General features: G+C 36.0%; 2 protein-coding genes across 3 annotated transcripts; one reads left to right on the forward strand and one right to left on the reverse strand.

Moving 5' to 3' along the window:
• Nucleotides 1-425: 425 nt before the first annotated feature.
• LOC113508961 (UPF0547 protein C16orf87-like) lies at nucleotides 426-6,054 on the reverse strand. Of its 2 annotated transcripts, none has more exons than XM_026892175.1 (4): nucleotides 5,903-6,054; nucleotides 3,459-3,629; nucleotides 2,663-2,732; nucleotides 426-1,146 (listed from the first exon to the last, which is right to left on the reverse strand). In XM_026892175.1, exons 1-4 carry the CDS (start codon nucleotides 5,951-5,953, stop codon nucleotides 959-961), a joined length of 480 nt encoding a protein of 159 aa, XP_026747976.1. In that variant the 5' UTR covers nucleotides 5,954-6,054; the 3' UTR covers nucleotides 426-958. The 2 variants fall into 2 exon arrangements, with proteins under 2 accessions (XP_026747976.1, XP_026747975.1); XM_026892174.1 differs by having other exon boundaries at nucleotides 3,459-3,644.
• Nucleotides 6,055-11,310: 5,256 nt separating this feature from the next.
• LOC113508945 (zinc finger protein 354A-like) lies at nucleotides 11,311-24,463 on the forward strand. The gene is made up of 14 exons (XM_026892156.1): nucleotides 11,311-11,886; nucleotides 12,995-13,169; nucleotides 13,665-13,706; nucleotides 14,599-14,691; nucleotides 15,429-15,563; nucleotides 16,108-16,701; nucleotides 17,658-17,863; nucleotides 19,065-19,203; nucleotides 19,549-19,648; nucleotides 20,269-20,444; nucleotides 20,843-20,974; nucleotides 22,320-22,520; nucleotides 22,927-23,076; nucleotides 23,839-24,463. Exons 1-14 carry the CDS (start codon nucleotides 11,813-11,815, stop codon nucleotides 23,965-23,967), a joined length of 2,346 nt encoding a protein of 781 aa, XP_026747957.1. The 5' UTR covers nucleotides 11,311-11,812; the 3' UTR covers nucleotides 23,968-24,463.
• Nucleotides 24,464-25,165: the final 702 nt, after the last annotated feature.

Here is a 25,165-nt window from a genome sequence, read left to right on the forward strand (position 1 = left end):
ACGACTGCACGGATAGCCGAGTGGTTGAGGTCGTCACGTCAAACCCACTTTGCGCGACGTGTCGCGGGTTCGATACCCGCGTAGGACAAGCATTGTGCATGTGAATTGTATGTTTGTGAAACACCCAGCGACACAAGGATTAAATTCCTTAGTGCGGGAGTCGTTTTTTTTTGTGATCAATTTAACTACCTTTCAAAAGATTTTTCTTAGCACGGACAGGGAATCGGGCCCGAAGTTGTCGTGATTACTGATTCTCAAAAACTGAATTTTGTTTTTAAACTGGAGACAGATAGTTGATTGCCTGCATTGGGATCAAACCTGCACCTCATGCGTACCTAAAAATCTATAGATAGAACCGGAAGGACACTAGTACAAGTCAAACGTGTTACGAATATAATTCTTTTACGTAAGAAATAAAACAAAGATTTTAATTAATACTTTTACTATAGGAAATCACATTACTTAACATACATAATTGTAACTATTATTTACATAATCAGTAGAACTTTATTATCCGATCTTTATTATATACTCCGAAAGCGCTGCGAAGATCATATTTGCTATTAAATACATCTTTTTATGAATGATTTTTTATGTCGGAATCTGGCTGTTTTTAACAAGGCCCAAAACCTGTTTCATTGGTTTTAAATTACATAATAGGTCTTTTTGTTTAATATCAATTGTTTATAAAATATTAAAAGATGTCACTTCAAATAAATGCTTTGAAAAAACTGTATTGAGATTATTTGTAAGACATTTAGACTATTAATCTACCGGTTTCTGAGAGCCTAATACTACATTTTAAAGTAAAATTTTAACTAATGTGGGAACGAGAGAGCGCACTACACGGGATATGGGAGCATCTCTTTTCCACACAGGCAATAACATTACTTCAAAACGCGCTAGGCCTTAAAAAACCAGGGATCTTATAAAGGCCCGAATTAAGGCCTTATTAAAACTATGCGTCAGCTGGGGGCTGCCAAGTAACAGCTGATATTTTTCTATTGATTTCTTCTAGGATAAGACGACATCTAGCTATTTGTGGGGGTCTTAATTGCGGTGTGGGGTCTCTAGTACGATCCCCGCTGTTGTTCCCTGGTGGGGGTCGCTGAGCCCTGCGGAGGGCACGGCGACGGCGAGCGCGCGCTGTAAAGAAGTTATACATGTAATAAATTTACAAAGTTACGTACGCCATTTGTGTAGGTAATTAAAGAAGGTTAAACATTTTTGGTGTGTTCTGTCTAAAACTCAGTTTAATTTAACAGTGAGAATTAAAGCAATATAATAATTAATGAATTCAGCCCTTCAAGGTCTACCGCTGGACATAGGCCTACCATAAATTGCACAATAATACTCAATACTAACTTACCAAATCAATCATACTATAACTAATCAGTCGTTAATTTATTTAATACGTGTTGGTATTAACAGACACACCAAGATTGTTTAACCTTCTTTAATTACTCTAAGTACAAATTTTAAACACCATTTATCTAAGTACAAAAGGTGTTTCAAAATTGTATAAAAACCTTTCTAGGCTTTAAGGCCGCTAAACAACGAGTAAAAACAGAGCCATATTATTGAGGGCCATATTAAAAACATCGTTTCTTAGGATGGAAATAAACAATGGCCTTTTTATGTTATGATCTATGAAATCATGGTAATATTGAATGCTCATAAACTACACAAGCATGTAACAGACTACTTTATAATCCCCACAAGTAGCAAACACGGCTTGAATTGAAGTTTTATAATGTTTTTTCTCTTTTATAAAAATCAGTGCCGAACTAAAGCAGTATTCTAAGTACATGGGCCTTTTTGGGCACTTTTAAAAACTTACAAGTCAGGCTCTAGATGCGACAAACTTTCTGTATGTTAGCAATTTGCAGAGATTATAAAGTGTATGGATATTTTTTAGAATTTTGATGATGTTTTTTACGCCAGTTCAGAAACGATATTTAATACATGCCCAGGCCTTGTTCTATCACGTTTTATTATATTTTAGCTTACGGCATTCGTCCGGTGTGGACTTCCGTACAGCTCTTCGTTTTTTTTCTGCAATTTAGACATAAACAAGTAATAAAAATACAAAATGTGTGTTAGTGGAGTCTATAGTTCATTTAATTAGGTATTTTTAGATGTAAACAACCCTGATGTGTTTTTTTACTTCTTTAGCAATAAACCAACTCGAAAGAAAGACGAAGAAAGGTGATTTTTCTTGTTGTTTTGAGGGTTCCGTACCCAAAAGGAACAAACGGAACCCTATTACTGAGGCTCTACTGTCCGTTCGTTACCAGACAAGCTCAGCAGAGGCAGACTCTCATGAGCCTTAATTTTCCTCAGAATATGTTTTTCGGTTGCCGCTATTAAATAATATATTGATGTCAAAGATCGGATACAGTTTCCAATTTTATTAATGTTTATGAACAAAAAAAATCTTAAAAATACACATCAAAATTATTTACCTTTAGTTAACTACCTAACGAAATGAAGTATTAGAGTTACACATACAACTAATTGATAAGAGTGATAGCACTACCTTTGAAAGTAATATTATTGGGAATGTGGAAGAGAGATGGCACTCTACACCGTGTATAGCGCTGTCACACTTCCTCAAATATAATTTTACTTTAAGGGATGGAAGTAGGTTTTTTATACTTACCGCTTTCGTTTTTGTCTTTCGGTTTTGTATCTTCGTCCATAGATCGGGAGAGCGATCTCTTTTTGGGTGACTGGAAAGAAAAAACGGAAGTTGAAAAGTAAATTATTGAACCAAATAAATATTCGACTGTAAAAGATGGTAACTTTCACATAATATATGTACACTAGCTGTTGCCCCCGACTTCGTCCGCGTGGTTAGAAGATAAAAGTTAGAATTTTTGAACGGAAGCCCTCGAAGATGAATATTTTTCCCCGTTTTTTGCCATTTTTTCCATTGTATCTTCGCACCGTGATGGTATTTAGCCTAAAACCTTCCTCGATGAATGGTATATTAAACTCAAAAAGAATTTTTAAATTTGAACCAGTAGTTCCTGAGATTAGCGCGATCAAACAAACAAACTCTTCAGCTTTATATATTAGTATAGAAGTATAGATATAGCATTCAATAGGTTTTTTATCTAGCCCACCGTGTCTTACTGTTGGGCAAAGGGCATCGTGGAAAGATTTAGGGAAGGCCCCTAAAGCATACGCAGTTTTTCTTATATTTGGTTATTAATTCCTTAGTTGTATTTTTGTACTGTCAGGGAAGATCGGAGTCTTCAACTATAGGCATTTTATGCTTAAATGGAGACTCCAGGACACGTATTGTGAACAAAATTGATATGAAATAAAAAAAAAATTCTTGAAGACGTTTACATATTTTTTTTATACATATTTTTTTCTAATTACATTTTATTTGGCAAAGGCCTCCTGCAGTCTACTCCAGGTTTTTTATATATTCTAGCTATACAACCTACCCTCCTCTTAATCTGTTTCTGATAATGCTGTGCATCGTAGAACTGCGGCTGTGACCGCCGCACTCTACCCGTCCTTCTCCTTATATCCTCAACGGCCGGTAAGCAGTCTGCCGCTCTTCTTGCAGCAAAGAACGTGTGCCCGCATTTACATGACTTACTGGCAACAGCGACCTGAGAAGAATACATCTTACAAGACACGTTTAGTTGCTAAATTAATGGTTAGCGAGAATGACGTGAACGGGGTTAAAATTGTACCAAAAAGGCCTCATTATAACCACCGAATATATATTATAAAGTAACGGATGTGGATTGAAAAGGGCTTTAAATAATAAGAATACAAAAGAAAAAAGTTACTTGAATGGACGAATAGCCGAGTGGTTGACGTCATCACGCCAAAGCAACTGTCCGTGTTGTGTCGAACCCCGCGAGAAGCATTTATGAAATCTTGTTCTGAGTCTAGGCGTCTTACAGCATGTGATTTGTATGTTTGTGAAAACCCCCGCGATACAAGGATTAAATTCCTTACTGCAGGAGTCGGTTAAATTGGGGCATGGCAAGGACATGGAAAGGAAAAGGATGTAGACAGAAGTTTAAAAAAAAAAGCGGTATGAAATGTAATCCTAGTATCGCGGGGGTTTCACAGACATTCAAGCCACACGCAGAAACACACCCAGATTCGGGACTAGCATTCGCATATCACAAAAACTACTACGAGGTGAAACCGCGACACGTCGCGCAACACACAATTGGGTTTGGTGCGGTGACCTCAACCACTTGGCTATCTGTACAGTCGAGAGTAAAATGTGGACCAAATAAGGGCTTTATTAAAAACCACTGATCATAAAATATAGAAGGATAAGCAATGCAAGCTTTTGAACTATTAGAAGATGAGGACCTTACTTTATGCCATTCATAAATGAAAACCTATATTTTTTTTCCTTGCTTAGGTGAGATTACAATATTCTTTATGTACATTGTACACCATGGAATTACAGCAGTGATTCTTAATACATGCAATGTTATGGTACAAGGGCGGTCTTATCGCTAAAAGCGATATCTTTGTTGTGCTTAAAACAAAAATAATACATTGAGTTAAATATGTCATATCAAAAGTGGAAAACCCACATGGAAAAATGTGTATATTTGAAATCTGTCAAATAAATTAGTTTTTTTTGTAAATTATGATTGTAGATGGTATGAGAATAAAAATAAGTTCATTCTCAAGTTAGTTTTAATCTTTTATGCCTTAGTAATAAATAAATGCGGACAACATCACATACATTGTTCTGAACCCAAAGTAAGTTGCTGAAGCACTTGTGTTATAGAATTCAGATACAACGAAGGTACCACAAACACTCAGACCCGAGACAATGTAGAAATGTGAATTTTTACATTGACCCGACCGGGGATCGAACCCGGGACCTCAGAGCTAGCGACACCTTGAAACCGGTGCGTATGCCACTCGACCACAGAGGTCGTCTAGTGCATGTAACTTGAATATTTGTGAAAGAATTAAATTCCTTAATGTGGGAATATTTTTTCTCTTACATCTTATTTGGGTTTCTGTCACAAAATTCCTGACAACACAAATATCTCCTTTCTCTAAACCTTTTTGAAAAAAAAAAAGATCTTCATTCACAAAAACAATTATTAAAAATCAAAGGAAATATAAACCAAGTAGGAATTTATGAATAAAAAACAAAGAAATGCATGGCATCTATGTGGCCAAATCATTGTTACCAATTTAGCGCCACATATAAACTTGACTTGCTGTGCAAAGGAAATGTCTTTTCTGTACTTTTTTTAATAAAAAGACAATCTGTACAGTCCTGGGCCAATAAGTGTATCATCATTGTCAGCCTTTTCCCAACTATGTTGGAGTAGGTTTCCAGTCTAACCAGATTCAGCTAAGTACCAGTGTTTTACAAGGAGTGACTGCCATCAAGCGTTTGACACTTAAAAATATAGAAAGCCTTACACTATGACAAATTATTATAGTGGATGTGGCAGAAAGACAGCACTCTACTCCATGTATTGAGCTGTCACCCTCCCAAAAAAGGACTGTCATTTTTACGATATTATAAAGTTATGGAGCTAAGTCTGCCCCTAAGTTAGCCCAGTGGCCTTTAAAACTTATAAACCTCATAAACCATCTGTAAAATGTAGTTAGACTTTAAAGTTATGACTACAAGCCTCAATACATTTCACAGAATATGGTGCATACTTAAACGAAATTAGAGAGAATTATCTTTGCCATAACTTCTATTTTTTTTTTAATATTTTATTGTTTATTGATATTCAAATCTTACAAATCATATTATAAATATCAAACCACGTCACATTAACGATGCTACACTAAAATTTTTTAACAATAACGATATTTATATTCAGTACCATGTATTATGAAAATGTAACGTGTAAATAATCAATAATTGCAAACTTACCTGCAATTCGCATTTCGGACAACTTTTAGCTATCATTTTGTGTTTACCCATTGTTTTTTTATTACAAACTCATATTTAATAACACGGTAAAATTATTAAACTAATAATAACAAATGAAATTGCAATGTTTTAGAAATTAGAAGATGGTGACATTTTATAACTTATTTTGACAGCGTTTACAAGATTTACCAGTTTTGAATTCTAGTCGATTGATCGTGAGCAATCGATTTCTTTAATCAAACATTATTTGTCATTAAATACCTTTTCTATTATCATCTAATAAAAATAAAGTAATGAGTAATCTGCTTGTCTTTGCAGTCACAAATACTCTGTCAGCTACGATAGTGAATAGAAATAATAGTATTATCCTCATAGTATGTTTTTGAACGCTTTATTTTTTTTTAATTTGGTGACAGTAAAATGTCAGCTGTCTGATAATATAAGCTTTCTGTACAATGTAAATATTGGCCAAAACGGTACTAAAATAAGAAAACATTAATATATTTTCGTATAATATATATTTTAAATTATGTCTTCATCAGACTCCGATACATCCGATCCAAAATCACAAGTAATATGTGAATATTGTGATAGAAAATTTCATGATAAATACACGCTTGCCGAGCATTTGAAAACACACGCACAAAAATCAATATTTTTCATTTGCTACTTATGCAATTTACGTTTTAAATCTAAAGGCCTGTTGGGGTATCATTTGATAAACAAGCATGGTATACAAACGATTCCAAAATTATATTGCAGTAGTATTCCGGAAAAAAAACCACGGAAGAGGTCTGTATTAAAACTTCTTATGTTTAAATCATAGTAATATTATAAATGCGGACGTATGTGAGTGTGAATGTTTGTGACTTCTTCGCACCCAGCTGTGACGATTTTGATGAAATTTTGCGATGGAGATAGCTGATTTTTTTTTCTTTTTGATGGATTATCATAAAGTTATTCTTTCCGCTTCGGGTCAAGTAGAAGGAAGTGTCAGTTTTCTACTGATTGAAACCCACCCACGTTCCTTCCTTTGCCCTTATGTGCTGGGGCCCATGGTAACCCTTTCGGACCACTGCTGACCTAGGTAGGAAGTAAAAAATGTAAAAATGGTTGTTTCAACCCTGGATTTTTGTAAAAATAACTTGTGTCATGAGGGGTATAAAAAACATTCAAGTCACACGCTCAGATTCAACCTAGCATTTACCCCCCCCCCCCCTCCAGGGCGAGATTAACCATCTCGGGGCCCTTAGGCACAGTTTGTTTCGGTCCCCCCTTTTCATAGCACAGCAACACAATTTTGGAATTTTTAATATCCCCGTTTTTTTTTCATTTTTGAATCGGGTGTGCTGGGCTACTCTGCCCTGCTCATACTGGGCCCCTAGGCACTGGCCTCAAGTGCCTCATGGATAATATGGCACTGCCTGCCTTATAACCCTTTTTTAGTTAAAAACAGCCTCTGTGTCTAACCCATCCATACCAGATTTAATTACGATTGGTTAAGTAGTTTTTCCGTGAAAACGAGATTGACAGACATTTATAATAATAGTACCCATGGATGATGCAACTATTTACCCACGCGAAAGTATCAGGGTTGCCCAACTAGTTTCAGACTCAACCGGAGTCCTTAATCATGAGCTGACGCGAGCGCCGCTGGCAATCCCGATAAATACGCTTAAGTTAACCACTGCATTTTAATAATGAAATTTCACTGCATGGATAGCCGAGAGGTTGAGTCATCACAAAAACCCACTGAGCGCGCCGTGTCGCAGTCCCCGCGTAGGACAAGCGTTTGTGTGATCCACGAGTGCTTGTCCTAAGTCTGGGTGTCTTTGTGCATGTGATTTGAATGTTAGTGGTTAGTGACCCTGACTGCTATACCGGAGGTCGTGGGTTCGATTCCCACCCAAATGTTTGTGTGATGAGTACGATTATTTGTTCTATGGCTGGGTGTAATTTATCTATATTATGTTTGTATTTAGAAATATGTAAGTATGTTTATCAGTTGTCTAGTACTCATAATACAAGCTTTGCTTAGTTTGAGACTAGATGGCGTTGCGTGAAATTTGTGAAATATTATTAACCCCCGCGACACAAGGATTAAATTCGTGAAAGCCTGGAGTCGTTAAAAGAAATAATTTTAACTAAAGTAATAAAAATATCGACTATATTATAACCTCATTTTCATTCCAGTCATGAACCTAGGAAAGTATGCGACGGCTGCAAAAAGCGATTCAGCCACAACTCTCAACTTGAATCGCACATACGAAAGAAGCACTTTAATTTAATATCGAAACCTCCTTACTACATGCAGTTGGACGTCAATCAAAAATGGTACGAGACGGTTTTAAACTCAAAATATTGTGTAGAGGTGAAAAAAATGAATGCAAATAAACTGTTTATGCGTCGAGTTAAAGATTTGAGTGTGAAACCCATTGATATGCCTCGAGATTTGATAGATTTGCGTGTCGTGTATCCGTCAGGAGCGAGGCGGTTTCCTTGTTTAGTTTGTTCCGAATTATGCCATTCAAGGGATTTAAGAAATCATGTTATGAGTCACAATGGTGTTGTAAATAAATTGTGTTCGAAATGCAACTGCTGTTACATGCTGTTCACTACGAATTTCGGGCATGTTTGTCCAACTTAGGTTAGGGATTGTGATGTAAAGTAAGTTGGGGTTAAGACCACAGATGTAGATATACAATAGATCCAATAGATGATGCAAATGAATGTACTTTGCGTGTTCAAACCCCGACCAAGCGTCAAGGTTGGCCGCCGTCTCTCTCCTTCTCACAGTCCGCGCGCGTCTGTTATTGAAGCCGGGCAACCGCGTAAGTTAAAAAAATGCCTCGTGTGATAATTAACTGCAATAAATTCTGTGGTTAAAAATTCGGCACGCTTGGTTTCAATACAAAACGTGATACTAGTCATCTATAGAATATCTATATCTGTGATTATGACAGGCGCATATGAAACTTGATTTAATAAAAAAATTGAAGGTAAATTTAGATTTTTGACAAAAGAGTTTGTGTAGTTACATTAAGACGGGGCGGATTTAATACGGTGCAGCGATGGCTTCGCCTACGAAAGATTACATCCCGCCTTTTTCAGTGTCAAAAATATTCACATCTAAAATAAATGAAAATTAAATGTTTTTTATAGGAATCTTAAAAAAGAACATAAAATTTTACAAATCGGTGCGTGGGTTCAAAGAAGAGACGTAATTTGGCTTCTAGATAAATCCGCCCCAATTGAGATTGTTCTACCATAAGTTAAAATTCATTTGGCTGTTTAGACTGTGCCAAAGATATGTCACTCTATGTTTAAAAAAGTGTAATTTAGAGAAGTCTTCTTTTTTAAACTAATCCCGCGCTAAGATTTTTTTTCAACCTTGTAAAAATGTTGCTTGCCTTAGCAACTGCCAAAAACGGGAAAATTAATGTGTAAATTTGTATTTGGAGATAACTCTTGCAACCTAAACCAGTTTGGATTTATAAATCTATGCATCACAAATACTACATATTATTCTTACAAATTGCAAACAGACCTGAACGTCATTTTGTTTTCATAAATTGACAGTAAAATAACAAATCGTTTTTCAGTGTTTTTAACAAGAGAATGTCGTTTTTTCATAATTTGACAAGGTTTTAGTCCGTTATCTATTTGTAGGGGTAAAATAAGTCAAACTTTAATTTTCCAAGTGTTTTAATTTTTATACACAATGGACTTTGTAACCAAGTGAATCTGTAACTTCAAAAGTTAGTGACCTAGGCTCTCGAATAACCAATATTGTTTCGAATCTTTTAATTAAGTAAGTCATCTTAATTTTAAGTAATGTGTGTTTTCTAGTTATTAATCGCAATTTTATTTATTTATGACATTTTTTTTTAATTCTTTTAATATTTTATTATTATTTAAATTCGTACGCTTAAAGCGAGCGCTAATATGAAATACAGTTTTAACTGATTTTTAATTTGGAATTGTATAAAGAAGCGCGCTCTTGTAATAAATCGAAGCCCCTGGACCTCAATTCCGTAGAATAAAACTGTCTATGTGAGGCAAAATACTATTGTCTCCAATCGAATCATAAATAAAAAAGTTTGGGTGAAAATTACGCTGTTATGCCGCTGACAGTTTAGAACATCAAAATACGCGCCAAAAATAAAATGTGATGTTTTTTTATTTAATTTTAGTTTTAATGTTGTTTATTTATTTTATAATTGGATCCATTCATAATAATTATTGTTGTTATTTTTTTTGTATTAATTTATATTATATTTTTATAAGATCACTATTTTTATACTAGGACGTCATCTCACAAGAGTGTTTCTTGTGAGATGACGTCAGATAGAAAGGTATGGAAGGAGAAGACATGTTGCAACGACCCCAAATAATAATTTGGGTAAGGGCAGGGGAATGATGATAATATTTTTATACTAGGATCATAATATATTAGTCTTTGACACAGATCTCGATGTAGTTTTTTTACTATTACAAAATTGTACCTAAAATTCCCGCGCATTGCTGTCAGACTTACCGCCATTTTGGTATTATTTTTTTTAAATTAAAGTGCTATCGAAAACCATCTTTTTCCTTTTTTAAAGTGTTTTTCTGCTAGCAGTTTGCGAGGATTTTTTGACATCACTCTTTGCATTTACTTTTTTTTACAAGTTATGTAATATAACAAAACTCTCTGGTGTCGAATTTATTTAATGAAATAAAATCGAAATGTGTGCTGCATTGCTTTGTTTAATTTCTACCATATTTATTTCCACAACGACTAGTGTTGCTATTGGTGAGCTGTGTGGCAACTGGGGACATATTATAGTGCACTAGCAAGATCGCTGACACTGGAATAATCACTGTTGCCTCGGTTTAGACTCTCAGCAGTCTCAGCTCAGGGACGGACAGGCAGGACCCAAATTATCACGTTTGTGTCCCGAAACACGGAATCTTTAATATTCCCTATAAAACATAAACAACTTTTGAAGTCAGTGCGTACTTTGAGAGTATTATCAATAGGCTAATAGCTCCAACAATAATATAATGTTACAAACATGTATACACATGCATCACAGCCATCCAAGCTTAGTATTTTTTTGGGGTAAAATCGAAACCCTATTGCTGAAGTACCTCTGTTTATCCGTCTGTGACGAGGCTGTATCTCGTGACAGGGGCTAGATGGATAGTTGAATTTTCACAAATGATGTATTTCTGTTGGAAACTAAATAAAATAAAAAATATTTTTATGATTTTTCGTCCACCCATTTGTAAGGAACCCTCAGTGTCACGAGTCAAACTCGAACTTTACCTTTTTCCCTTTGTACGCACAGGCTATTTTTAAAAATTAATGTTTGTATGAGTCGATTTCTAAACTTATTTTGTACTCTGTTAACACTGGTCAAAGCACTCCAAAGCTTCGCAAATTCTTTCTCTTTTACTCACACAAACATTTGAATACGTGAAAGTGAAATAGGGCACTGATTGTATAGTTATGTTTACATACATTGTTTTGTAATCCTACCAAATTGCAAAGTAGGATTTTTGACAACCAAGAGATTTTATCTCTTTCTTTCAAACCATATCTGTATAGGAAAGACGAGCACAGATACAGTAATGAGTGTAATGACATCAATCCGAAATTTGTAAAATTAATCTTTGTCGGCGAGAGAAATGACAGACAATAATTCTATGAATTTTCTTTTATATTTCTTAACTAGCCTTCTTATTAGAGAAAATAACTCTTAAATCCTGTTCTTGAATATGTAATGCCCAAGTTTTTACTGGAATTGTTTACGAAAATGTGTTTTTTACCCCGTAAATCATGATGTCAAAATCTCCTTGTATGTCTACATTCTTGATGAAATTTAACTTATTTCTTGGATTTAATACGTTAAATACGCTAAAAAAATGAGGTGTTGTGTGCCGAACTGTAAGAATGATTCGCGGCATATTTCTAAATCGCAGGGAATTACGTTTCATGTGTAAGTTTGTTTGTTATTTTTCACGTAGTTTTATTTATTTATTTTTCGTCTTTGGCCGGTTAGCTAGTGCTTGACGGCTAGTAATATTCTTCGAAGACCACATCTGCTAAGTTTTAATAAGTATTGGTGAAAAGAAATACCTTCACAACTCAGGCATTACATTTTTATAACATAAATAATATTACTTAAAATACCTCAGATTTAAATCAGAAATGTTATGAAAATATTATATACTTCTTAACATTGTACTGAATTAATTCAATACTAAAGTATATAATCAAGATGTGCCTAATTATGTATTTCTAAACCCATTCTAGATAAAAAATACCCTGACAAAGAACAAAATATGATCATGCCTATCACATTTTATCCTAAATCATGATAGGGTATCGCAGTCAGGGCCAGTTCAAAAGACCAACAGGCCAGTCAAATAGTCCAAGAAAAGACCTATAGTTCGTTTGTTTAGATACCTAAAAGAAAAATAAACTATCATTTGATGAAAAATCTAAATCTTTCTGTATCTTTTATACAAACACATATTAAATCAACAAACAACTGATATTATTTCAATGGCATTTTATTTGACGGGCCTGTTGGTCTAGTGATTAGTGACCCTGACTGCTATACCGGAGGTCGTGGGTTCGATTCCCGCCCAGGACAAATGATGTGTGATGAGCATGATCATTTGTTCTGGTGTCTGGGTGTAATTTATCTATAATATGTATGTATTTAGAAAATATATAAGTAAGTTTATCAGTTGTCTGGTTACCATAACACAAGCTCTGCTTAGCTTGGGATCAGATAACCGTGTGTGAGTTGTCCCAGGATTTATTTATTATTATTATCCCAGGATTTATTTCAATGTTATATTTGATTTGGTAATCTCTATTATTGTTCTACATTAGTTTTTGGTCACATTTTATTTTTAAACTGAATTTATCAACAAAAATACATCAATACAGATTACCTTTTTCAAGTACTTTAACCAATAGAATATAGATAACTCCTAATCTTTCTTCAAACCTTCTTCGTTAGCCAACATCCATACCACGTTGAATAAACCACTCCTTCTCTGGTCACTAAAGTTAAGCAATATCCTTCGTTCCAGGTTCCCAAACGAGACATCGCTTAGAACATCATGGCTCAAGGCCCTTGGAAAAGAAACTTGGGAACCGAAGGAGCGTAGTGCGATATGTTCCGAGCATTTCTTATGTGAAGACTTGTATGAGACTAGAAGCGGACTTCGAAAGGTCAAGGTTGGAGCCGTTCCGTTGATAGTACAGGTAAGAGAATATTTTATGCTAAACAAGCTGTCCCGGCGAATTACCTACTGCCTAATAGTCGATGATAACAATGCAGACAATTTTTTTATAATACCTATCGTGAGACTGATTCATTATTAAATGATGTAAATGGGTAGCACGACTAGTTTCGGACCCAACCGGAGTCCTTAATCATGAGCAGACGCGGCGGGATCGCGAGTCGAACGGTTCGAAACTAGTCGGGCTACCCCGATAAATACGCGTGAGTAAACCGTTACATCATTTAACAATGCAGACATGTTACAACTTTTCCGTCAGTTTGATGAGAATCATCATCAGATCGGTTCCATGTCATCATAATATTGTATTGTCATGCAATATACATATGTTGTCAAAATTTCAGCTCAATCGGTAACCGGGAAGTGGATCAAATTCGACTTACAAGATTTCATTGAACAATTGACAGACAAAAGCTTGTTAAAAATGTGTATTAGTAAATAGTTTATATATTTTCAGGATACTGCAGTTTGTGACTATGGTGAACCGGCAAGTCTGAAGGTAAAATAATATTTAATATAAACATTTAAAATCACCCGACAGTTAAAACTTTTATCCCACACAATTTTTAAATGGATGGATTGATTTTCATCAAACATGTCTAAGACATGCATAATTCACCTTTAATTCGAAATAAACTTAATTTAAAATTTTCAATACGTTTTAGAACTATTATACAACATGGATAGACGGACACGTAAAAATTTTAAAACCCCTCTTCTTGCGTCGGGAGTTTATAAAAGAATTCTTTGATTAGTTGAATCTGTACAGCAATTTTAAATGATGCAACAGTTAACTCGCTCTCCCACCGCGTGAGCTCATGATTAAGCTCTCCGGTTAGGTCCAAAACTATAATAATATAATACTAGCTTTTCGCACGCGGCTTCGCCCGCGTCGAGGTCGGTTATATCGCGTTTCCAAGAGAACTCTTCAAAAGTCCGGGATAAAAACTATCCTATGTTCTTTCTCAAGGTCAACTCTATCTCTGTACCAAATTTCATTAAAATCGGTTCAGTGGTTTAGACATGAAAGCGTAACAGACAGACAGACAGAGTTATTTTCGCATTTATAATGTTTGTAAGGATTCTACAACATTCACACAACGCTATCTTGTCTCAAACTAAACAAAGCTTGTAGTAAGAGTACTAGACAATTGATAAACATACAAATTACATGGATAAATTACACCCACACGCAGTGTGCTAATGATTTTGCTCATCATACAAAAAAATGTCCTGGGTGAGTATCGAACCCACGACCTCCGATAAAGCAGTCAGGGTTCCTAGCCCGACCGACAGACATGTTAATCGTTGCATCACTTAAATATGATTATATGACTGATCCTCACTAAATTATGATACAGTAATTATTTGATTATGAATTAATTTAACAGGTTTGCCGAATTTGCTTGGTAATGGACACTAAATTAATACCGATAAGAATATATAAACTGCAGCAGGCTTATGAAAATCTTACAGGAATAATGGTAAGTGTGTTCTATCTATACAGCACTAGCTATTGCCCGCGACTTCGGTCTGGTTTTAAAGATGTCCATTGAAATGTTACATTTCTAGGCCAAACCTAGCGTTTTTTTAGAACTTCTCCCTGTTATTTTAACATATTTCATTACAGCTCTGCTCCTTTTTATCATAGAGTGATCTATACTTTTTAATTATATTTTGAAATAACCGGTTTTTACTACACGTATATGAATATATGCCCGCGACTTCGTCCGCGTGGTTAGAAGATATAAGTTATGATTTATATCTACCCTGTTTTTTCCACATTTTCCATTGTATCTTCGCTCCTATTAGTCGCAGCGTGATGGTTTATAGCCTAAAACCTTCCTCGATGAATGATCTATTGAACACAAAAATACTTTTTCAATTTGAACCAGTAGTTCCTAAGATTAGCGCGTTCAAACAAACAAACAAACTCTTCAGCTTTATATATTAGTATAGAGTATAGATAAACGGCACAAAATTACCTTTTTTTAAAAAAATTGTTTGTCAGTCTGATTGTTCCGGCTAATCTCTTAAGTGGCTGGACCGATTTTGAAATTTTGACGAAAATCAACAAGAAAAAGCTTGATCTTTTCTTCTTGCAGATGTGGACAATTTTATTTCAAAATAAAATTACCACGCGGAGGAAGTCGTTATTGTTACATTTTCAATTGTTATTTCTATATATATATTATTTTATAATCAACTTGTTTGTTTTTAGTTAAATGAAGAAGACAAATTGCCCCAGAAGCTTTGCGTCGAGTGTGTCCAGAGACTACAGAATTGTAGCCGTTTCAGACACAAATGTCTGAGAGCGAATTCTCTGATGCTAGAAGTTATAAAGAAACAGGATTGTGTAAGTCATAGTACTAATATACCTACTAGCTGTTGGATATAGGGGAAGAGGACGACCAAAGAATCGATGGATGGATTGTGTGAGACGATATGGCTGCAAAGAGTGGTTTTTTTTTAAACGACTCCTGCACTAAGAAAGTTGTTCTTAGCGTCGCGGGGAGTTTCACAAACATTCAAGTCACATGCACAAAGACACCCAGATTCAGGACAAGCATTCGTGGATCACACAAATGCTTGTCCTACGAGATCGAACTAACACGTCGCGCTCAGTGGGTTTGGCGTGGTGACCTCAACCACTCGGCTGTCCGTGCAGTCAAATTTATACTATAATATTGAAAACTCACTAAAATGAGCCTTGTTATTAAATTAAATATCGTTTTAGTGAGCAAAATGTAAAGGGAGTTTAGTTGCGATTTTATTTATACCTATCATAGTTTTCTTACTATTTAAGTGATTTCCCCACTGCTGGACAAAATCCTCCCATATCTACCGCCTGAATCTCACTTGATCCATTTATATTATTTTAATATATATTTTATTTTCAGCTCACCTTACAAAATATAAAAACAATCAACCGAGAAAACAATTTACTATCTTCAACGTTATCTATAAAACATTTTGAACCCAACCATTGTGACGCAACCATATCATCAACGCAAGATAATTACGACCTAGAAATCAAACAAGAAAACCAAATATTCTTCACCGAAGAAGAAGAGGAAAAGACCGATGTAGAGAAGAATCTTCCCATCGAAGAAGAATTACAAAAGGACCCTCGAATAGAAGAATACTTATCAGAGAAAGATAATTTTTCATCAGACGACAGTCTACCTTTAGAAACATGTAAAGCGAAGAAGATAAAAAAGAGGAAAGTTAAAGAGAAGAAACCAATTAAAAGATTGAAGAAGAAAGATCAGTCGGAACCGAAAATTGACAGGAGAAGGAAGCCATTTTTGAATGATGATCTTAATGAAACCTTGTTTACCATAACTGATCTTTCAGTTGAAGAACAAATTGCTGAAATAGTGAAAAGACAGGACAGTTCAAATTATAAAAATGCAGTTTTTAAATGTACAGAGTGTTTTAAAGGTTTTTTGGACGAAGATGCCTATAACAGTCATATGACACGGCATACAAATGTGAGTATTCTTACCACTTTTTTTTAATACAGTCACTTTCTTTTTTAAATCAATTTTGAGGCACTTCCCGATAAGCTAGCAGGCTGAAATTTTCGGTTTAGCATCAAAACAACAATATATATAACAAAACTGCTGAACCGAGTTGAATTAAATTTGAATGGAGTGACATTTAGGACATTTTCAAGATCTTTTTAAATCTGTTATTTATTTAAACTTTTATGTACAATTGTGGTACATAAGGCGGACTTAATGCCGCAAGGTATTGTCTACCAGTCAACCTTAGGGTCAAATGGAGAAGCATCTGGAATAGGTACAACAGTACAATACGAAACAATAGGGATGATGACTGGGTATAAAAAGAAAAAAATCTCATTAGTCCCTCAGTTAGATAATTGAAAAGTATGAGACACGTATTTTTCCTTTTTCAGAAAAAACTAGAATTGACAAAGATTAACTGCTTTAAAGTATAGGAGAGGGGGCTTGTGACGTAACGATAGAGTAAAATTTATACTCAATCGTGACGTCACGCGTAAGTTTCATTCACTGTAATTTGGTCAATTTATGTTTGCGGGACAAATTAAAAAATACGTATCCATTATTATACAAAAAACTACAAGACACTGCAAAAAAATAAATAGTCATCATCCCTATTAAAGTACAACATTTAACTACAGATATTTAGTCCCTAAGACTCAATTATATGGCAAAACGTCTGTATCACCTAATCTTCTTTCTTCTTCTTCTTATATATAAAAATGAATTGCTGTTCGTTAGTCTCGCTAAAACTCGAGAAAGGCTGAACCGATTTGGCTAATTTTAGTCTTGAAATATACATACCAGTCCGTTGAAGGTTTAAACGATGAGAAAATATGAAAAAATTGCGGCAAAGAAAAAAAAAATACTACGCGCGTGAAACCGCGGGAAACAGCTAGTGACATAATAATATTTTATTACAGCAATGCGGTGATCATGAATGCGAGATATGCAAGACACACTTTAAGCACCCACATGCGTTACGGAAGCATATAACTGCACATCATACACAGAGGTTCAGTTGTAAACAATGTACTTACGTGACGACACACAGACAGACAGCGCGACTGCACGAGCGATGGCATAAAGGCACTAAGTACAGATGTCCGCATTGTCAAGATGAATTCGTGTGAGTATTGAATTTTTTTTAAACATTTTTCATCGTCCTAACCTCTTCCCTTTTCGATTTAATAATAATATCGATTTTTAATAAATGCGGACAACATCACATACATTGATCTGAACCCAAAGTAAGTTGCTAAAGCACTTGTGTTATGGAATTCAGATACAACGAAGGTACCACAAACACCCAGACCCGAGACAATGTAGAAATGTGAATTTTTACATTAACCCGACCGGGGATCGAACCCGGGACCTCAGAGCTAGCGACACCTTGAAACCGGTGCGTACGCCACTCGACCACGGAGGTCGTCGAACTATGTTGGGGTTGGCTTCCAGTCTAATCGGATTCAGATAAGTACCAGTGTTTTACAAGGAGCGACTGCCTATCTGACCTCCTCAACACAGTTACAAACAATACGATTTCCTTTAGTTAGACTTGTCTGATGAATGATGAATTTGTGTGAGTATTATTACTATTTATCACATCAATCAGATTTCCGTGTTTCGGAAGGCACGTTAAATTGTGAGTCCCGGCTGTTATTCTTACATCTTTGACAGTCGTTACAGGTAGTCAGAAGCTTGAGAGTCTGATAACCAGTCTAACCAAGGGGTATCGTGTTGTCTGTAACTGGGTTGAGGAGGTCAGATAGGCAGTCGCTCCTTGTAAAACACTGGTACTTAACTGAATCCGGTTAGACTGGAAGCCGACTCTAACATAGTTGGGAAAAAGCTAGGCCGATGATGATGAATGATTTTTTTTTTCGAAATAAAGTGTCATTTTTCGAGGCACTTCCCGATAAGATAAAAGGCTGAAATTTTCAGGGTAGCTTCAAACCCGATGATAGTACAATTTACAACTATTAAAAAACGCTAGTCGTTTTTGATAAAATTTGAATGGAGTGACATTTAAAAACGTGGGTATTAGATTTTTTAATCACGCTGCACGCATATTGATCGGGATTGCCAGACTAGTTTCGGGTCCAACCGGAGACTTTCATCATGAGCTGACGCGGCGGTGTGCGATTCCCGACCCCACCGAAACTAGTCAAATGTCGGGCGATTCCTATATTAAAAACGTTCAATGTGTATGTCTGCGCCGTCGTACCTCACAAACGGATGTACCGATTTTGATTTTATTTTCTTTCTACTCACATTTCCCGATACTCTTAAAAACTATTTAAACGTTTTCTATATATTATATTTTACAGTAAATTCACAACATACATGGGTCATATACGCATAAAGCATCCATCGGACTTCGTGTGCGAGCTGTGTGGGTACTCCTTCGTGAGTGCGAAAGGGATAGAGCTACATAAGAAACTGAAACACAGACTCGATAATGTACAGGTATGTATCAAATAGAATTATTTAAAGAAAAAATCTGTCTAGTGTAAATACATTTAGGTATCCAAAGGTGAAAGATATAATAATATTTATTTAACAATAAAATTGACCTTTTGGCGTTAAATGATAAAAAAATAATGATTTTTTTCTATGTTAATTATCTTTAGAATCAAGTTTCTTGTCTGTTTTAATAGTAAAGTTTTAAAAATACCATATTCTCTGCTGGGCTAATTTCTATATAAACCTAAACTAAACTGACGCATGAAACAAATCATTCAAATCGGTCCAGCCGTTTAGTAGATCAGCGACACAAACAGAATTATGAATATGAAGTCAATTTTGTTTCAGATTCCCGACGACGGCCCTCTATGTGAGCTGTGCAATGTAAGATTTGTGTCAAACGAAGCACATAGGAGACATTTGAGTGTTTCAGCGAGACATAATACAGGTAGGTACCTTCGTCCGCGTGGTTAGAAGATATAAGTTGGGAATTTTTGAACGAAAGATGAATAATTTTCCCTGTTTTTGCCACATTTTCCATTGTATCTTCGCTCCTATTAGTTGCAGCGTGATGTTATATAGCCTATAGCCTTCCTTGATAAATGGTCTATTAAACACAAAAATATTTTTTCAATTTGAACCAGTAGTTCCTGAGATTAGCGCGTTCAAACAAACAAACTCTTCAGCATTATAATATTAGTATAGATAAGAGGAGCTCGTGGCTAAGCTATAACTGCATAAGTGAATCGATAACTGGTTGAGTTTTCTTGACGCGGTAGGCCCATCTTTGTCATAACGAGTTCCTCCGTGTTTCAGAAGGCACGTTAAATTGTGAGTCCCGGCTGTTATGCATACATACAACAGTCGTTACAGGTAGAGGCTGGAATGTCTGAAAACCAGTCTAACTAAGGGCTATTGTGTTGCCCAGGTAACTGGATTGAGGAGGTCAGATAGACAGTCGCTTTTTATAAAACACTGGTACTTAGCTGAATCCGGTTAGACTGGAAGCCGACCCCAACATAGTTGGAAAAAGGCTAGGCCGATGATGATACAATTAAATTCTTTTAGGTACAGACAAAGACTCAAGGGAATCGAACAAGCCCAAGAAGGGGAGGAAGACGAAAGAATCGAAAGAGTTAGAGAGAAGAGCGAGAGAGAAGGAACAAGAAGACGAAGACAGCGATAAGAGAAGATTATATCCAAGTCAGATGCGGAAAGCAGAGGGGCCTATACCGTGTGAACAGGTGAGATATACGCTATAGCCGAGAGGTTGAGGTCACAAGACAAACCCACTGAGCGTGTTGGTTCGATCCCCGCTTAGGACAAACATTTGTAATTGTAATTACCGTGTCACGATGTTAGTTACCGTACGCCTCCGAAACGGCTTAACCGATTTTTACCAAATTTTATATGCGTATTCAGTACGTCTGAGAATCGGCTAACATCTATTTTTCATACCCCTAAGTGATGAGGGTTGTTGACAGTAAAAAAATATATTTAATTTTTGGACGAAAGTTTTTGTTTTTGTAGTGTGGCATTAAAAATACATACAATTTGAAATAATTTATTAGGCAAAACAACGTTTGCTGGGTCAGCTAGTAACTTTGATAAACTTTATATTAATATTTCTATTTATACCCAGTGTGGACTACAACTAGAAGACTCTAGGGCCTATCATGGTCATTTCCGTCGTATGCATCCGGATAAGAATCGAACCAACTACCCATCGATGAAGTCGCCGTGCATGTGTGAGGTCTGCGGCAGAATGTTCCAGGTTAGTGTTGCCAGTTGTCATATATTTTGTGTTGCCATTTAAAAATATTGTTAAAGGTTTTGAAAAGAATTTTGAAAAGTCTAAAGGTAGCCTGTGACTTACTCTTCGATATATTCTAGACCTAGGTTAAGTCTGACAGACAGACAGTACTGCTTCACTAATTCATCATTAAGTTTATTTTTTTTGTTCTTTTATATGTATATTGAAAACAACTTTAACCAGTGCCTATCTGATGTAATAATAATAATAATGTAATATTCTACAATAATAATAACTTTAATTCCACACAAATACACGGTGATTTTTTAGTCGTCTTACAAAAGCAGCGCAGTTCATGTATCCAATGACTAGAACACGTTCATGATAAAAAAAATAGGTATTTATGAGATTTGAATAAATTTAAAATGCAATTTTATCCAATATTATGATGCAATTCGTAGTTTTTTAGAAACACAGCTCTGTTGCGAGCGCGGTCCGAGCCTTGTAACAATGGTGAGGGGCGCGGACGGCGGCGTTTTTATCATTTTTAAGAGTATATTTCAGATTTCTCTCGTTTCATTTTTCCTCGTACTTATTATCTCAGTTGATGATAAAAAAATAATAATCGCGCCTAGGGATATTTTACGTCGGATACATGAACTGGACTGCTTTTGTAAGACGACTAAAAAATCACCGTGTATAATAATTCCACAATAATATCTAACAGATTTAACATGTAAAAGTATCGACAAATAATAAAAGAGCTTTTATATTATCAAACTAACTGTTGCCCGCGACTTCGTTCGCGTGGTTAGAAGATATATCTTAGGAATTTTTGAACGGAAGCCCTCGAAGATGAATAATTTTCCCTGTTTTTCCCACATTTTCCATTGTATCTTCGCTCCTATTGGTCGCAGCGTGATGGTTTATAGCCTAAAACCTTCCTCGATGAATGGTTTTCAATTTGGACCAGTAGTTCCTGAGATTAGCGCGTTCAAACAAACTCTTCAGCTTTATATTTGACGACCTCCGTGGTCGAGTGGCGTACGCGCCGGTTTCAAGGTGTCGCTAGCTCTGAGGTCCCGGGTTCGATACCCGGTCGGGTCAATGTTTAAATTCACATATCTACATTGTCTCGGGTCTGCGTGTTTGTGGTGCCTTCGTTATATCTGAATTCCATAACACAAGTGCTTAAGCAACTTACTTTGGGTTCAGAACGATGTATGTGATGTTGTCCGCATTTATTTATTTTATTTATATATTAGTATAGATTTAGATTACATACAATCATCGAACTGAGATCAAATCAATACTAGGCTCTTTTTCACACAATTTACATCAACCTAATTTATCACACATTTTCCAGAGCTACGCCCTCCTAAAAGACCATACGTGGGTCCATACTGGGGAAAGACCATTTAAATGTGACTCGTGCGGCAAATCGTTCAGGATGAAACAACGCCTGGTCGCTCACAGACGGGTCCACAGCCAAACTAGAGCCAGCTATGTGTGTGCACTCTGCGGAAAACACTTCTCAACACACAGCAACAGACAACGGCATATGTTTGTAAGTATCTAATTTATATTTAACAAAAAAAAAAAACACAACTCTGGAACTTAGGAATTTCATTCTTGTGTCACGTTTCATAAACATTCAAGTCACATGTAGTAGTTGTGAAAGGATTTAAAGACTCTTTTGCCCACCTGTGGGATACTAATAACCATTTGACTGCACGGATAGCCGAGTGGTTGAGGTCACCACGCCAAACCCACTGAGCGCGACGTGTTAGTTCGATCTCGTAGGACAAGCATTTGTGTGATCCACGAATGCTTGTCCCGAGTCTGGTTGTCTTTGTGCGTGTGAATTGTATGTTTGTAAAACCCGTAACACAAGGATTAAATTCCTTACAGTGAGAGTCGTTATAAGAAAAAAAACACATTTTTCAGTTCATTAATATCATCTTTATTCACAGATACACACTGGTCTCAAACCGTTCAAATGTGAGATGTGTGGTAAAGGATTCAAGCATGCGAGCGAGAAGAGGGCTCATATAACCTACGTGCACTTGAAGAAGCCATGGCCGAAGCGGGCGAGGGGCAAGCGACGCCCGGAGACTAGACAGGTAAATAAATAAATTAAAAAAAAAGAAAATATTCCACAACTTTTACACAACGCCATCTAGTCTCAAACTAAGCAGAGCTTGTATTATGAGTACTAGACAACTGATAAACATACTTATATATTTCTAAATACATACATAATATAGATACACTATATTACACTAAATTACACTATTAATGTGCTAGATTATTGCTTAATTCCCCTTTTTTTGGAGAATCCTCATGGACGACAACTCCCTCGGGGGAGGGAACGGCTAGTGTCAGACTCTTACTGACTGAACCTGAACCGCCGTGCTACGTCATCCGCGTTTGATACCGACAGGTGGTGTTTCATGGCATAGCTACACGGTGCCAGTCGTTGAGTAGCGCATCGTCATCCTCCTAGCCTTTTCCCAACTTTGTTGGGCTCGGCTTCCAGTCTAACCGGATTCAGCTGAGTACCAGTGTTTTACAAGGAGCGACTGCCTATCTCACCTCCTCAACCCAGTTACCTGGGCAACACGATACCCCTTGGTTAGACTGGTTGTCAGACTTTCAAGCTTCTGACAACAGCCGGGACCCACAATTTAACGTGCCTTCCGAAACACGGAGGAACTCGTTTATGACAAGAAATCACCCATCTAGGTACCAACCGCGTCAAGTGTAGCTTAATCTGTGATCGATTCACTTATGCTATAGCTTAGCCACGAGCTCCTCAATAAATAAATGAATAAATAAGACCCCAGTTTTGTTTCACGTTGTATATTCTCATCTGTTTGTTTCAGGGCCCCTTGCCCCCACAGGGGGGTAACGACATGGACGTAGCCCCGCAAATGTGGCCACCCTGTGACCCCAAACTGTCCGATATGTCTATGATTGAAGATAAACCAGTGTATTATAATCTGAAGATTTAAATAGGTATGATGGTGAGAAAAGTAAAAATCCGTTGTTTGTAGAGTTGTTTTTGAGAAAGCAGCCAAATTTCAACAGTACGACCTAAAAATATAAATATCCCACTAATATTATAAATGCGATCCGATGTCTGTCAACACATGACCCTCACAACTCTCACACAGGTCGCTCGTCACTCGTCACTCAACAATTAGAATTAGTTTCGACCAGTACCGTGAGCCGGAAACACTTCCGCGTTAACGTTGACCTTGAGACCCCGCTTCCTCCACCTCAGATAGTTGACAGAATTGTTTCGGTGTATTACACTGAGTATTAGGTGTCTAGAGGTTGTATGATCCGTCGGAATCATGATTAAATATTCCTTTTACACAGTTTTATTTAAAAAGATGAGATTTTTAAGATGTAAGACTTACATATTTTGAAGGTTCCATAATCAATGGTTAAAAAGTTACCCTATCACGTAAATTTGTTTGTCTGACTAAATAGGGATGATGACAATTTTTTTTTGCAGTGTCCGTCTTGTAGTTTTTTGTATAATAATGGATACGTATTTTTTAATTTGTCCCGTAAACATTAATTGACCAAATTACAGTGAATGAAACTTACGCGTGACGTCACGATTGAGTGTAAATTTTACTCTATCGTTACGTCACAAGCGTCTCCTAAACTTTAAAGCAGTTAATCTTTGTCAATTCTAGTTTTTCTGAAAAAGGAAAAAATACGTGTCTCATACTTTTCAATTATCTAACTGAGGGACTAATGAGATTTTTTCTTTTTATACCCAGTCATCATCCCTATTATAACAGTTGACATTTTCACAGATTATGTATTCCGGTTGTCGCTATAACAACAAATTGTTTTAACATACATATTTTGAGGGATTTTCAAAGACATGCTTTCTTTGCTGTTTTTTCATATACGGAACTCTTTTGCGTGTTCGACTTGCACTTGGTCGCTTTTTTTATGGTCTAACGAGATTTTTTTGTGCAGAAAAAAAAAGAAATACTTATTTTTTTATATTAAAAAGCCTAACTTTAATCTCGAATAGAATCTTTAGTTTTTACTTATTAAATGTGTGTAATATCAGAATATTTCATACATAAGACTAGGAATCTCATTAAAAGAACAATATAATATAAATATAATCATAATAAATTAATTTTAAGTTTAAAATACATTACTGAAGAATTTTGGGACAAA

This window comes from Trichoplusia ni, chromosome 3 (genome assembly GCF_003590095.1).
Source record: "Trichoplusia ni isolate ovarian cell line Hi5 chromosome 3, tn1, whole genome shotgun sequence".
NCBI lineage: Eukaryota > Metazoa > Arthropoda > Insecta > Lepidoptera > Noctuidae > Trichoplusia > Trichoplusia ni.